Genomic DNA, 17,250 nt, shown 5'->3' with positions numbered 1-17,250 from the left:
TCCATCAGTGTCGATCCACTGGTGATATTCTGTCTTATGTTACCCATTTATGGACAAATTCAATGAAAAAGTTTGGTGAAACACAAGTAGTTGCTCTTGACATCTCAAAGGCTTTCGATCATGTTTGGCATAAAGGTCTTCTAAACAAGCTTCCATCTTATAGTTTTCCAACTGTTTTTTGTATTGGTTATCCAGTTTTGTCTCTGATCGCTCACTGAGGGTGATGGTAGATGGCTCTCTGTCTTCTAACTTCTCCACTAATGCTGGTGTCCTCCAAGATTCAGTTCTTTCCCCCACTCTTTTCCTCTTGTATTTTTCTTTCATTGACTGGAAATCTTATCCATAGTTTTGCCGATGATAGCACATTCCATTCCACTTTCCAATTTGAGAAACCTTGCCCTGCTCAATCAACTTCAACTTCTCAAATATCTGCTACCAATTCCTGAAATGCCAATCTCCATGTAATTCTCCAGTGGGGCAAAGACAACTTAGTTGATTTCAATCCTAAAATTTAGTCTTGTCTTATATCTCGCAAAAAGGATTCTTCTGCTCCTATGCTTACCTTTGGTGACACTCCGCTTTCTAGGCAAGTTGATATATCTCTTTTGGGGATTACCGTGACTTCTAATCTCTCTTGGCACAAGCACATTACAAATATTGCTTCCTCTGCATCTAACAAAACTTGGTTTTCTCTTTCGCTCTTGGTGTTACTTTTCTTCCAAACAGCTGTTCCTCTGTACAAATCGCAAATCTGCCCTACCATGGAATATTGTTCCCACATCTGGGGCGGTGCCCCCAAAACCTCTCTCGGGCTTCTAGATTTCATTCTGAAGAGAGCAGTTAGGTTAATTAATGACTCCTCTCTAACAGAGTCTCTCCACTCGCTGTCTCATAGACGTACTGTTTCTGCTGCATGCCTTTTCTACAGATACTTCCATGGGCACTGTTCTTCTGAATTGGCTTCTAATATTCCCGCTCTCTCTTTCAAAACAGTCCGAACACGTGCTGCCACCATCCATCATCCATTTACTGTCCAACTTCAAACTCACAGAACCAACTTTTCATCTTCCTCGTTTATTCATTGAACTGCTGTTTTCTGGAACAACCTTCCTTCTTACGTATTTCCTGAAAATTACAGTCTACAGAAGTTCAAGTCTAATGTCACCAAATATCTTTCGTCTTCTCAACCTCCAGCCCAAGCACGGTACCAAGTACTATAGGTTCTAATACCTCTCGTGTTTGGGATTTCATAAAAAAAAAAAATATTATATTTGCATATAATGCTTGCATGCATTGAATAAACTTTTGACAAAACATATATTTATTGTTGTTTTTTTTGCCAAATATTTACATTCCTATTGCTAATATTTTCTGATTAAATGATACATTTCTAAAGATGCCTTTAAAAAAGTCTTGTTAGTGATTGATTGCAGATTCATGGTAACCAAAAACACATTGCATAATTTAAAGTTGTTCTTATAAATAAATTGTATGTGTGGGAAAATGAGTATCTCAAGATGAAAGTGGATTCAGTTGTCTGAAAGTAATATGAAACAAAATTTCTTTTCATTATAAACTGTTTATGGTGTAATGAAACTCATGGTATGAAAGTTCAGTAAGTGTAAATCCCTGCTTTCAGGTAGGATTGCAATACAGAGTAATGAAAGGAAAAACATCTTCCTTTCCCATTAGATAAGTACAATAGTAAAAAAAAAAAAAAAAAAAAGATAATATTGTGAAATCATGTTATCTTTTAATAATACTATTGTACATTGCTGTATTTTGTTTTATTTTATAATTGAACAGAATCAAAATCCAATACTAGCAAGCACAATAAAACTGCTTTTACTATTCAATAAATATATGCTAAAATAATCATTTAAGAAGTTATAATTATAATTATTTATATATTATTATTTATTATATATTAATTATTTATATTATTTATTAATTATATATTAATTATTTATATTTATTAATTATATATTAATTATTTATATTATTTATAATTTTTTATAATTATTAGAAAATTTTACAATTTATTTAATTTTATAATTAATAGAATTATAATGCAAACTATTATTATATACGTGTAATAAAGGCAAACTCTGGTATGTGTCTATTCAAAAATTAATTTATGAAATAAAGTTTTTGTAACTTAAGTGATTATTCAAACAAAATTGTGATCTGTTGTTTTATTCTATTGAGTAGTTTTTATAAATTAGTCCCAATGTTGTAACCTGTTCAATTTTTTTTTTTTTTTTTTTAACCTTCTTTTTTCTATTTCCATTTTTGCATACCAGTTTATCCTACATCCATTGAATATTACTTTTGCACTCACTGCAGTCTTGATTCAGACTTGTGTATTTGACACTTTTATCCATAACTGGCCAAATAAAGCAAAAATTACCCCAAAGAGCAGTAAAATTACTTGTATTCTAACACTTTGAAGCAGACACCTCATTAATATATATTACAGTTGTTTTTGGAATTAGTGTGTGTGTGTGTGCACGTGCTGTTTCAGTTGACTTATAACTTGAGGAAATTTGTTAGCATGTCAGGGTGTGTCAATAATCCTGTGGCCCTGCACACAAATGTTTGGAGGCTTTAAAAATTGTGTAGTGGAAGTAATTTCATTGTTCCACCCCCAACCCCATCCATATGTGACTTTGAGATCCTGGAGCAGCTGTGCCACTGCATCTTGGCAAGATTTAATTGTCACACAAGTTTAGCAGCCCTTTGATAGAGATAGAGATAGAACCAGTTTTTCACGTTTATGGCTCTTAAAAGTATTCACTAAACCCTGCAAGTGCTTTACGTAGAACCATGAATTTAAAAGTAACAAAAACATTGCTATTTTTTCAGAATGATCTATTTCCTATGTGGGATTTACTGTGATCAAGTTTCACATGAGTTCAGCTGAACTGTATGATGCTTCTCTAGTGATATTACTTTCAGTAATTTTAATGGTTCTGGTGTAGCATGCCACACTACAGTATATTTGTGTTGCACCCTAGTTAGAAAGTTGTCAGTGCATTGATAATGTTGTGTCCTAGAAGAGTGAGTGCGTGCGTGCATGGTTCCCCCCCCTTTCTTATAGAGCTTTTGAATTGAAATATTAGGAAGTTAAGTTGCCCTTAAATTAATATTATTATTTATTTATTTTTATTCACAGGATATAATGATATTCTTCTAATTCCAACTGGAGCAACCTATATTAATATTAAAGAAGTACAGCCAACCAATAATTATTTAGGTAAGAAATTTAATTATATTACTTCCTTTAAATACATTAACATAGATAAATTAATAAATTTGTTTTTATTGTTGTTGGCACAAAGTACTCATCTGAAAACTGTTAATTTTCATTATGCTCTCTGTTAATTTATCAATTTCTATCTAACTCAATCTCTATAGGAGGGAGTATATGAAGAGAGCCTTGTCAATCAATTCGACCCAGGAGAGATTGTGCAGGGCTAATGGGTAGAGTTTTTCTCAGTGTGGTCTGTGCTTGTTAACAAGAGAGATTGCTTCTACAGGGATGGGATACACTTAAATAGAAATGGTGCATTTCTATTTATACACTTAAATAGAAATGGTGCAAAGAATATTTGCTGATGCTATCGAGGCAATGTTAGGTGGGTTGGAAAACTGCTAGCTTGGCAGGATTCACAGACTAATAGATTAATAGTAGCCGCAGGCAGAGGTGGAAATGATTCTTGCACTGCTTCTATTGGAATGAGCAGCAGCCCGGAAAGCAAGTTGCTGGGGATTTTAGGAGCTGCTGAAAGTAATGTAACAAGTAAATACATGGACTGTGTTAGAGTAACTAAGAGTAAGAACAGGTGCATGTATACTTGCATGTACACCAATGCTAGAAGTATAGTAAATAAATTTAATGAATTTGAAGTGCTGGTTAAGACATCCAAGGCAGATATTGTTGGGATATCAGAGACGTGGTGTCACTCAGATATAAGGGATGCAGAATTGGAATTTGGGGTGTACAATGTGTACAGAAAGGATAGATAGGATAGTAAGGGATGGGGGGTGGGTTATGTTGTTTGTGAAGAAACACATAAAATCTAAGGAAGTGCATCCAGTTGACATAGATGGACAGTGCAATGTTGAGTCAGTTTGATGTGACAAAAAATACTGGGAAAGCAAAAATAAGGGTAGGAGTTTGTTATAGGCCTAATTACTCTGATAAGTACAAGGAACAATTATACAAAGAGATAGAGTGGGCCAGTAAAACAGAGTGTCTTATATGGGAATTGAGGACGAGAGTAACCTTGTGCAGGCGAAGTTTTTTACTGCTCCTGGAATAGAGAAATTTTCTGTTTTATTAGCTTAAATTGGCATATTAACTTATTTTCTAGAGTAGCTTTATATTCCTAGTTACGATACTTAGTTTAAAGTTAAACTTAGAGATTTTGTAGGTATTACTTAGTATTGGTAAGGGTACCAAATCCACGTGTTACAAGTTGCAGCTCTGCTGAACGAGAAGTTTTTAGCCATATTTAGTCGCTTTATTGACCAATTGTTATATCAAATTATTTTCTGAATTGAGACAGTGAGATTTGGAAGTTAATTAATACATAAGAGTCCGTAGATTTACCGTTCATAACTTGCCGCCATTGTTACACGATACAACGTTATATCACGAACTAGATAGCGTGAGCTTAGTATAGTTTAGTATATAATATAATATTGTCAATGAATCAGTAAAATCTATTAATCTTATTAAACTTCATTGTCAATTAAATTGTACTTTTTAACTAAATACATATAATGACTTGGATTACAAACGTAACATAATTAATTAATACATAACTTGATACGGAACTCATAGATAATACTCGATACTGAAAAATATATATAGCGTTATAACTGTGTTGGGATACAAGTTTAGGGTTATAATTTTGTACTGAAATTGAAATTTTATTGAAATTAAATCCAAATCATGACTCAGACCAGAGCAGCAAAGCAAAAGGCTCAAGCTAATGGGAGTGCTGTGGCTCAGGGGAGAGCTGAGGGGGCAGTTGCCCTCTGAATCACAGCCTTTTAAAACACACTGCTTGCATGATGTTTGTGGAGCAGTTGGGTACGGGACATGATATTATAATGGGGATGTCTTTGTGTGTGTGTGTGTGCGATGTAAGGAATGCAAGGAAATCAGGCGACAACTCAGCGTTGTTATGGGCCTATATGAGAGCTTAAAGGACAGGGTGGATGCCCTTGACGGATCTAAATTGAGGGGCCCCATCAAGCTCTCAGCTGCCCACATCAATGACAGAGCTTGCACTTGGTCATCACACAACGCACCGGCAACCCCCAAGGCAGAATGCGCTGGCCCACAGGAAATGGTAGTTGTTGGTGACTCTATTGTCAGGGAAACGGGGAACATGCTTTGTAAAAAGGATAGGTGGAACAGGACCAGGGTATGTCTGCCAGGGGCAAAGGTTGATCACTTTGTAGGGCGGATATCATCTTTTAAGGGAACAAAAGGTGATATAGTTGTAACCGTTGGCACTAATGATATTAAGAGTAGGAGACCGGCAGAATTACTTAACAAGTACAGGTCACTGTTGAAAAAAAGCCGTGAATTAGGGTTGAATTTGAAAGTGTCTGCAATTCTGCCCAGACACGAGAGGAGAGAGTATATGATGAGAGCCTTGTCGATCAATTCGGCCCTGGAAAGATTGGGCAAGGCTCAAGGGGTAGAATTTTTTTCAGCCTGGTCTCTACTTGTTAACAGGAGAGACTGCTTCTACAGGGATGGGATACACTTAAATAGAAAGGGTGCAAGAATATTTGCTGATGCTATCAAGGCAGTGTTAGATGGGTCGGAAAACTGCTAGCTTGTTGGGGGATACAAGGACTAATAGATTAACAGTAGCCACTGGCAGAGGTGAAAGTGATTCTTGCACTGCTTCTATTGGAACGAGCAGCAGCCTGGAAAACAAGATGTAGGATATTTCAGAGACTGCTGGGAGTCATTGCGGTACAAGTAAACACATGGGTTGTGTTAGGGTAGCTAAGAATAGGAACAGGTGCATGTATACTTGCGTGTACACCAATGCTAGGAGTTTGGTAAATAAATTTGATGAATTTGAGGTATTGCTCAAAACATCAAAGGCAGACATTGTTGGGATATCAGAGACATGGTGTCACACAGATATAAGGAATGCAGAACTGGAATTTGGGGAGTACAATGTGTACAGAAAGGATACACAGAATAGGAAGGGAGGAGGGGTTATGCTATTAGTTAAGAAACACAAAAAATCCAAAGAAGTGAAGCCAGTCGACATCGCTGGACAGTGCAGTGTCGAGTCAGTTTGGTGTGACATAAGCATTGGGAGATCAAAATTGAGAGTAGGAGTGTGCTATAGGCCTAATGACTCTGATGAGTATAATAAGAAACTGTACAGGGAAATAGAGTGGGCCTGTAAATCAGTATAATGGGGGATTTTAATTTCATAGATATTAACTGGAATTTGTGGGTTAGTCACTCACATACTAGCAAAGCTTTTATGGATTTATTGGATGATTGTTTTCTACATCAACATGTTCAGGAGGCAACTAGAAGGATTAATACTCTTGATCTGATTATCAGTAGTGATTCTTCATGCATCAAGAATCTGCAGATCATGGATTTATTGGATGATTGTTTTCTACATCAGCATTTTCAGGAGAAAATTAGATGAGATGAGGCCTCTTGATCTGATTATCAGTAGTGATTCTTCATGCATTAAGGATCTGCAGATAAAGGAACCACTAGGTGGCAGTGATCACAGTGTGCTGAAGTGGGATTTACTCAAAGAGGTAACTATCATCGGGGTAAAGGGAAGGGTTTTTGCTTTTGTAAAGGCAACTACGATGGTCTGAGACAGTATTTAAATTCTATACAGTGGGATGAACTGATGATGTTACCAACAGCAAATTCAAAATGGGAAGCTTTCAAATAACTTATCTTGGAAGCTACTAGGCTTTACATACCAACTAAGAAATAATGTTCAAGGTTTAGGCCTAAATGGATGTCAGATGAACTAATGAGATATATGGCAGAGAAGAAAAATGCATGGGATACATATAAATTAATGGGTGACATGGAAGCCTGTGATAGATATAAGCTGGTCTGTAACCACGTCACAAAGGACATTAGGCAGGCTAAGGCAGATTATGAGAAATCCTTGGCAAAGGATGCAAAGAAAAACAGAAAAGAGTTCTTTACGTATGTAATCTCTAGAAGGAAAGGGATGAATCAGATTGGCCCACTGAATATTGATGGTTCAACAGTTGAGAATCCTGCTCAGGTGGCTAACAAACTAAACGAGTATTTTGCATCTACATTCACACATGAGGACTTATTCAGGAAGGGGAATGCCAGAGGTGAAGTAAACTCTAGCAGTGAGCTAGATGATTTTGTAATAACTGAGAGGAAAGTGGAGGAGAAATTAGCATTAGCATTAGTAGAGGCATATGATGCAAGAAAGCAAGCTTATGCAGCATCAGCTAGAAAAAAAAAACAAAAAAACTTCCAGGCCTCCAGACCTGTATACAGTACTCAAGGTGTGGCCTGATCATTGCCTTATACAAGGGAATAATCAACTCCTTATCCCTGCTAGAAAAATTCCTGTATATCATTGATAAGACACCATGAACTACTCTTGCAGCCCATCTGCACTGCTCAGAGAACTCATATCTGCCTGCACAATTACCCCCAGGTCCTTTTCATTCTTTACCAAAAGCAAGCTTATGCAGCATCAGCCAAAAAAAATAAATAAATAAAATAAATAAATAAATAAACAATTAAATAAATAAAAAAAATAATAATAACAAATAAATAAAAAATAACCACTTCCACTTCACCCCTCTGTTCATTTGAAATACCTGTCCAGCTGAGCCTTAAACTTATTTAGGCTATCAACTTCCACGACAAGGGATGGAAGTCTGTTCCACCAACCAACCACCCGCTGGCCAAAGGCAAATTTCCGCACATCTATCCGACATCCGCCCTTCCTCAATTTGAATTTATGCCCTCTGAGCTGATTATTCTAAGCAAGATGAAGAATCCCATTGGCATTGAGCATGCTCAAACCATTCAAAGCCTTATACACCTCTATCAGATCACCTCGCCGGTGCCTAGTCTCCAGACTCTGTAATTTGCAAAACTTAAGCCTTTCTTCGTAAGAGCAACCCTTTGTTCCATTCACTAATCTTGTTGCCCTTCTCTGTACCCGTTCCTGCAGCTCTACATCCTTCTTGAAATGAGGCCTCCAGACCTGTATACAGTACTCAAGATGTGGCCTAACCATTGCCTTATACAAGGGAATAATCACCTCCTTATCCCTGCTAGAAAAATTCCTGTATATCATTGACAAGACACCATGAGCTACTCTTGCAGCTCGTCTGCACTGCTCAGAGAACTTCATATCTGCCTGCACAATTAACCAAAGGTCCTTTTCATTCTCCACCACTGTCAGTGTAGTACCGCAGAGTTGATACGTTGCTCTGGGGTTACTGTTTCCCATATGTAGTACTTTACATTTGTCAATGTTAAACTTCATTTGCCACCTCTCAGCCCATCTGTTCAACCTTTCCAGATCCTGTTGCAGCAGCATAGCATCAGTGGTGTCCTTAACAACCCTGCCAAAAAGGAACTCCACTAATAACATTAGTCCACGTTGAGCAGTGTCCATTGATTACCACTCTCTGTCTTCTGCCACTCAACCATCCCCTTATCCATAGCAGCAATTTGCCTCCAATGCCACACTGCTCCAATTTGTGCAGCAGTCTTCCATGTGCAACAGTATCAAAAGCCTTTCTAAGATCCAAATATATAATATCAAAGTTATTCCCTGCATCCAGTTCTTTTGTGACTACATCATAGTATCCAATCAAATTGGTCAGGCGACCTGCCCTTAACAAAACCATGCTGCGTCTGAGCTATAACTGAATTCTTGTCTAGATGATCCTGCAGTGCTTCTTTAACCAGTGCCTCCATTAATTTACCTGGAACAGAAGTTAAACTAACAGGTCTATAATTACTTGTGTCAGCCTTTGATCCTCCTTTGTGAATTGGGGTTACATTTGCACATCTCCAGTCTATGGGTACCTCCCCTGAGTCCAAAGAAGCTCTCATAATTATGGCTAGGGGTTTGCTTACTTCCTTTGCTGCCTCCTTTAATTTAACTGGATAGATCCCATCCATCCCAGGTGCCTTTTTTATGTTTATCCTCAACAATCTCTCCTCCACTTTCCTCTCAGTTATTACAAAATCATCCAGCTCACTGCCAATGTTTACTTTACCTACATCATTCTCCTTCCTGAATAACTCCTCATGCGTGAATGTAGATGCAAAATACTCGTTTAGATTGTTAGCCACCTGAGCAGGATCCTCAACTGTTGAACCATCAATATCCAGTGGACCAATCTGATTCATCCCTTTCCTTCTTGAGTTTAAATAGGTAAAGAACTCTTTTCTGTTTTTCTTTGCATCCTTTGCCAAGGATTTTTCGTAGTCTGCCTTTGCCTGCCTAATCTCCTTTGTGACTTGGTTACAGACCAACTTATATCTATCATAGGCTTCCATGTCACCCATTAATTTGTATGTATCCCATGCATTTTTCTTCTCTGCCACATGTCTCATTAGTTCACCTGACAACCATTTAGGCCTAAACCTTGAACAATATTTCTTTGTTGGTATGTAAAGCCTGGTAGCCTCCAAGATTAGTTCCTTGAATGCTTCCCATTTTGAGTTTGCTGTTGGTAACATCATCTGTTGGTCCCACTGTATAGAATTTAAATACTGTCTCAGACCATCATAGTCGCCTTTACGAAAATAAAAACCCTTCCCTTTACCTCTGATGGTAGTTACCTCCTTGAGTAAATCCCACTTCAACACACTGTGATCACTGCCACCTAGTGGTTCATTTATCTGCAGGTTCTTAATGCATGAAGAATCACTACTGATAATCAGATCAAGAGTATTGCTCCCTCTTGTTGCCTCACGAACATGCTGATGTAGAAAACAATCATCCAATAAATCCACAAAAGCCTTGCTAGTGTGCGAGTGACCAAACCACAAATTCCAGTCAATATCTGGGAAATTAAAATCCCCCATTATAAGACTCTCTGATTTACTGGCCCATTCTATTTCCTTGTACAGTATCTTATTATACTCATCAGAGTCATTAGGCCTATAGCACACTCCTACTCTCAATTTTGATTTCCCTATGCTTATGTCACACCAAACTGACTCGACACTGCCCTGTCCATCGATGTCGACTGGCTTCACTTCCTTGGACTTTATGTGTTTCTTAACTAATAGCATAATCCCTCCTCCCCTCCTGTCCTGTCTATGCTTTCTATACACATTGTATTCCCCAAATTCCAGTTCCGCATTCCTTATATCTGTGTGACACCACGTCTCTGATATCCCAACAATATCTGCCTTTGATGTTTTGAGCAATACCTCAAATTCATCAAATTTATTTACCAAACTCCTAGCATTGGTGTACACGCAGGTATACATGCACCTGTTTCTATTCTTGGCTACCCTAACACAACCCATGTGTTTACTTGTACCGCAATGACTCCCAGCAGTCTCTGAAATATCCTGCAACTTGTTTTTCAGGCTGCTGCTCGTTCCAATAGAAGCAGTGCAAGAATCACTTCCACCTCTGCCAGTGGCTACTGTTAACCTATTAGTCCTTGTATCGCCCCCAACTAGCAGTTTTCCGACCCACCTAACTCTGCCTCGACAGCATCAGCAAAAATTCTTGCACCCTTTCTATTTAAGTGTATCCCATCCCTGTAGAAGCAATCTCTCCTGTTAAAAGGTACAGTCCAGGCTGAAAAAATTTTACCCCTTGAGCCTTGCACAATCCCTCCAGGGCCGAATTGATCGACAAGGCTCTCATCATATACTCCCTCCTATCGTGTCTGGGCAGAATTGCAGACACTTTCAAATTCAACCCTAATTCACGGCTTTTTTTCAACAGTGACCTGTACCTGCTAAGTAATTCTGCCGGTCTCCTACTCTTAATATCATTAGTGCCAACGTGTACAACTATATCACCTTTTGTGCCCTTAAAAGATGATATCCGCTCTACAACATCATCGACCTTTGCCCCTGGCAGACATACCCTGGTCCTGTTCCACCTATCATTTTTACAAAGCATGTTCCCCGTTTCCCTGACAATAGAGTCACCAACAGCTACTAGTTCCTGTGGGACCAGCGCATTCTGCCTAGGGGGCTGCCTCTGTGTTGCCTGATGACCAAGTGCAAGCTCTGGCGTTGATGTGGGCAGCTGAGAGCTTGATGGGCCCCTCAATTTATTTCCTTCGAGGGTATCCACCCTGTCCTTGAAGCTCTCATAAAGGCCCATAACAACGCTGAGTTGCCGCCTGATTTCCTTCCACTCCTTACATCGTGCACACACAAAGACATCCCCCTTGGCAGTATCATGTCCCGTACCCGACTGCTCCGAAACATCAAGCAAACAGTGCATTTTAAAAGACTGTGATTCAGAGGGCAACTGCCCCCCCTCAGTTCTCCCCTGAACCACAGCACTCCCATTAGCTTGAGCCTTTTGCTTTGCTGCTCTGGTCTGAGTCATGATTCCGATTTAATTCAATAAAATTTCAAAACAAAATTAAATCCTTAAGTTATATCCCAAAACAGTTATAACGCTATATTTATTTTTTCGGTATCTAGTGTTTTCTACGAGTTCCCCTTATATAACTTCCGTATCACGTGTACCACTATAGTTATGTATTAATTATTTGTTACGATTAAGTCGTTTATATATATGAGTTAAAAGTACAATTTAATTGACAATGAAGTTTATCAAGATTAATAGATTTACTGATTAATTGACAATATTATATTATGCACTATACTACACTAAGGTTATTCTATCGTGTAAAAATGGCGGGAATTCACGAACGGTACTTCTACGGACTCGTAAGTATTGATTAGCTTCCAAATCTCGCTATCTCAATTTAGAATAAACTAAGGATCCTGACTAGGTCTATAATCTACTTATAGAAGATAATTTAATATAACAATTGGTTAATAGATCGACTAAATTTGGTTAAAAAAAAAAAAGACCTCTCGTTCAATTTGTAACACGTGGATTTGATACCGTTACCGATACTAAGTAATACCTACAAAATCTCTGTCTAAGTTAAACTTTAAACTAAGTATCGTAACTAGGAATATAAAGCTACTCTAGAAATAAGTTAATATGACAATTTAAGCTAATAAATCAGAAAATAAATCAGGAAAAACTTCTCTGTTCCAAGAGCGTCAAAGAGCTTCGTCCGCACAGGCTACTCCGCACAGGCACAGGAGTTGATACGTTGCTCTGAGGTTGCTGTTTCCCATGTGTAGTACTTTACATTTGTCAATGTTAAATTTCATTTGCCACCTCTCAGCCCATCTGCTCAACCTTTCCAGATCCTGTTGCAGCAGCATAGCGTCAGTAGTGTCCTTAACAATCCTACCAACCTTTGTATCATCTGCAATCTTGGACATTAAGCTTGATATACCATCATCAATATCATTTATAAATACAGAAAACAATAATGGACCCAATACTGAACCCTGAGGGACTCCACTAATAACATTAGTCCACAATGAGCAGTGTCCATTGATTACCACTCTCTGTCTTCTCCCCATCAACCACCCCTTTATCCATAGCAGCAATTTGCCTCCAATGGCCATTATTAAAAGCCTTTCTAAGATCCAAGTATATAATATCAAAGTTATTCCCTGCATCCAGTTCTTTTGTGACTGCATCATAGTATCCAATCAAATTGGTCAGGCAAGACTTCCCCTTAACAAAACCATGCTGTGTCCGAGCTATAACTGAAGTCTTGTCTAGATGATCGTGCAGTGCTTCTTTAACCAGTGCCTCCATTAATTTTCCTGGAACAGAAATTAAACTCACAGGTCTATAATTACTTGTGTCAGCCTTTGATCCTCCTTTGTGAATTGGGGTCACATTGGCACATCTCCAGTCAATGACACAAGTAATTATAGACCTGTGAGCTTAACTTCTGTTCCAGGAAAATTAATGGAGGCACTGGTTAAAGAAGCACTGCAGGATCATTTAGACAAGACTTCAGTTATAGCTCAGACACAGCATGGTTTTGTTAAGGGGAAGTCTTGCCTGACCAACTTGATTGGATACTATGATGCAGTCACAAAAGAACTGGATGCAGGGAATAACTTTGATATTATATACTTGGATCTTGGAAAGGCTTTTGATACTGTTGCACATGGAAGACTGCTACACAAATTGGAGCAGTGTGACATTGGAGGCAAATTGCTGCTATGGATAAAGGGGTGGTTGAGGGGGAGAAGACAGAGAGTGGTAATCAATGGACACTGCTCATCGTGGACTGATATTATTAGTGGAGTCCCTCAGGGCTCAGTGTTGGGTCCATTATTGTTTTCTGTATTTATAAATGATATTGATGATGGTATATCGGGCTTAATGTCCAAGTTTGCAGACGATACAAAGGTTGGCAGGGTTGTCAAGGACACTACTGACACTATGCTGCTGCAACAGGATCTGGAAAGGTTGAGCAGATGGGCTGAGAGGTGGCAAATGAAGTTTAACATTGACAAATGTAAAGTACTACACATGGGAAACAGCAACCCCAGAGCAACGTATCAACTCTGTGGTACTACACTGACAGTGGTAGAGAATGAAAGGGACTTGGGGGTGGTTGTGCAGGCAGATATGAAGTTCTCTGAGCAGTGCAGACGGGCTGCAAGAGTAGCTCATGGAGTATTGTCATTGATATACAGGAATTTTTCCAGCAGGTATAAGGAGGTGATTATTCCATTGTATAAGGCGATTGTCAGGCCACACCTAGAGTACTGTATACAGGTCTGGAGGCCTCATTTCAAGGAGGATGTAGAGCTGCTGGAACGAGTACAGAGAAGGGCAACAAGATTAGTGAATGGAACAAGGGGTGCTCTTACGAAGAAAGCTTAAATTTTGCAAATTACAGTGTCTTGAGACTAGGCACCAGCGAGGTGATCTGATAGAGGTGTAGAAAGCCTTGAATGGTTTAAGCATGCTCAATGCTGATGGGATTCTTCCTCTAGCTCAGAAAAATCACCTGAGAGGGCATAAATTCAAATTGAGGAAAGACAGATGTAGGATAGACGTGCGGAAATTTGCCTTTAGCCAGCGTGTGGGTGGTTGGTAGAACAGACTTCCATCCCTAGTGGTGGAGGTTGATAGCCTAAATAAGTTTAAGGCTCAGCTGGACAGGTATTTTGAACGAACAGAGGGGTGAAGTGGAAGTGGGTTTTTTTTTTTTTTTTTTTTTTTGGCTGATGCTGCATAAGCTTGCTTTCTTGCATCAAATGCCTCTACTAATGCTAATGCTAATGCTAATGGGTACCTCCCCTGAGTCCAAGGAAGCTCTCATAATTATGGCTAAGGGTTTGCTTGCTTTCTTTGCTGCCTCCTTTAATATAACTGGATAGATCCCATCCACCCCAGGTGCCTTTCTTGTGTTTATCTTCAACAATTTATCCTCCACTTTACTCTCAGTTATTACAAGATTATCAAGCTTACTGCCAGAGTTGAATACACCTCTGGCATTCCCCTCACTGAATAACTCCTGATGTGTGAATGTTGATGCAAAATATTCATTTAGTTTGTTTGCTACCTGAGCAGGATCATCAACAGTTGAACCATCGATATCAAGTGGACCAATCTGATTCATCCCCTTCCTTCTAGAGTTTACATAAGTAAAGAACTCTTTTCTGTTTTTCTTTGCATCCCTTCTCAAAGATTTCTCTTAATCTGCCTAAGCTCCTTTGTAACGTGGTTACAGATCAACTTTTATCTATCATAGGCTTCTGTGTCATGTTAATTTATATCTATCCCAAGCATTTTTCTTCTCTGCCATATCTCTCATTAGTTCATTCACCTGATATCCATTTAGGCCTAAACCTTGAACAATATTTCTTAGTTGGTATGTAAAGCTTAGTAGCTTCCAAGATAAGTTCTTTGAATGCTTTCCATTTTGAATTTGCTATTGGTAATATCATCAGTTGGTCCCACTGTATAGAATTTAAATACTGTCTCAGACCATCGTAGTCGCCTTTACGAAAGCAATAACCCTTCCCTTTACCCCTGATGGTAGTTAACTCTTTGAGTAAATCCCACTTCAGCACACTGTGATCACAGCCACCTAGTGGTTCCTTTATCTGCCAATTCTTAATGCATGAAGAATCACTACTGATAGTCAAATCAAGACTATTACTCCCTCTAGTTGCCTCTCGAACATGCTGATGTAGAAAACAATCATCCAATAAATACACAAAAGCCTTGCTAGGGTGTGAGTGACTAACCCACAAATTCCAGTCAATATCTGGGAAATTAAATCCTTCATTGAGGATATATAATTGAGGATAAACATAAGAAAGGCAGCTGGGGTGGATGGGATCTATCCAGTTATATTAAAAGAGGCAGCAAAGGAAGTAAGCAAACCCTTAGCCATAATTATGAAAGCATCCTTGAATTTGAGAGAAGTACCCAGGTTCGGGAGATGTGCAAATGTGTCTCCAATTTACAAAGGGGGGGGGATCAAAGAGTGACACAAGTAATTACAGTCCTAACAAATAGATATTTATTGTATACCCAGTATAAAATGAAATATAAGTACAATTTCAGTTCAGTAGCTTTCGGAACTCGTGTCCCTTTATCAACTGACAAATTTGAATACATTACAAGCAAAGTGTGGCACGTTACTCATTCGTCATTGTTGTAGCACGGACGTGTGCTGCCTTGCGCCAGTGATCATCCATCAATAAAACGGTTGTCTCCAGGATTGGATGTATACGCATGCCTTTCTGGCGATTTAATGCCTTAGGGTTGTTCATTATGTTTAGTGACTCTAGCCATAGGCGGTGGCGAAAGTGTCGCGCGTGGTCCACTATCTCAAATTCACGCTTGGGGTCAAGATCGTGGTTGGTAGCCCAAAAATGTTCTGCAAGCGCGGACTGGTCAGTTTCGGCAAGCCGGATTGCTCTGTCGTGTTCCGTGAGGCGATCCTGGAGACGTCTCGATGTCTCACCTACGTAGCAACTGTTACAGGCCCTACAGGTGATACGGTACACTACATTGCTGCGTAAGACAGGTGTGACAGGGGTCTTCACACTGGAGACAAGTGAACGTAGGTTCCTACCTGGTAATTGCACACATTTGATGTTGTAACTTCTCAGGATCTTCGAGATACGTCCTGACACTCCTGGATAGTACGGAATGTAGGCGGATGATATGCCGACTTGCTTCGGAGGTCTTGGGTTGGAAGTAAGTTCTTGTGCCTGTAACAAGCATCTGTTTAGTACATGGGATGGATAACCGTATCTGGTTAGGTCCGCCTTCACACGGGAGATCTCGTTACGTCTAATTGTGTCGGTGCTGGAATGGCTCCAGGCCCTGGAGAACAGGGTGCGGGCAGTGCTATTGAGATGGCTTGGAGCGTGGCCGGACCCGTAGTTGGTGAATTGACCGTACCACATGGGTTTGCGGTATACTGAGGTCTCTAGATGTGGGCCTACGCGATGCACTAGCACGTCCAGAAACGGGAGCGAACCGTCCACCTCTGATTCTACGGTAAACTTGATGAAATTGGATAGAGAGTTGAGGTATTCTAGTAGTACCGTTTCAGAACCACGTGGTATTATGGTAAAAATATCGTCGACATATCTGCACCACGTTGTAATAGGTGTAGGTGGGTTCTGGTGTATCTGCTTCTCCAGATCTTCCATGGCGATGTTAGCTACTACGGAACTGACAGGGGCACCCATAGCAGTGCCATGTACTTGTTTGTAGAGTGAGTCTTCAAAGGTGAAGATGCTGCTAGAGAGGCATAGGTTGAGGGCGGTACAGATGTCATCAGTGGATAGTGACGTCCTGGATTGGAGGCTTAAGTCGCTCTCAAGGAGCCTTCTGGCGCAGTGCACGGCCTGTTGGACGGGAATCGAGGTGAATAAAGAAACCACGTCAAATGATGCCATGATAGAGTTATCAGGGATTGAAATGTCCTTAATGGTGTTAATGAATTCACTGCTGTTTTTAACGGTGTGAGATGTATTACCTATAAGAGGCGAGAGGAGGCTCGCGATGTGTTTGGACAGTTCATACGTTGGGGCACTGCAGCAAGACACTATAGGTCTGAGAGGAATACCCGGTTTATGGATCTTTGGTAATC

General features: G+C 39.5%; 1 protein-coding gene across 2 annotated transcripts in view; it reads left to right on the top strand.

The window, feature by feature from the left end:
• The window catches only part of LOC150077096 (papilin-like), a 724,323-nt gene that overhangs the window by 224,009 nt on the left and 483,064 nt on the right, over window positions 1-17,250 (top strand). For both annotated transcript variants that reach the window (XM_090386252.1, XM_090386253.1), the window contains exon 8: window positions 3,176-3,256. In XM_090386252.1, coding sequence (XP_090242378.1) covers window positions 3,176-3,256 — 81 coding nt within the window. The remainder of the gene's footprint in view (window positions 1-3,175; window positions 3,257-17,250) is intronic.

The sequence above is a fragment of the Mastigoproctus giganteus genome, chromosome 12, assembly GCF_048544385.1.
Source record: "Mastigoproctus giganteus isolate SK-2022 chromosome 12, ASM4854438v1, whole genome shotgun sequence".
Classification (NCBI taxonomy): domain Eukaryota; kingdom Metazoa; phylum Arthropoda; class Arachnida; order Uropygi; family Thelyphonidae; genus Mastigoproctus; species Mastigoproctus giganteus.
The sequence above is the reverse complement of the archived record's forward strand: the minus strand, read 5'-3'. Positions and strand labels throughout refer to the sequence as shown.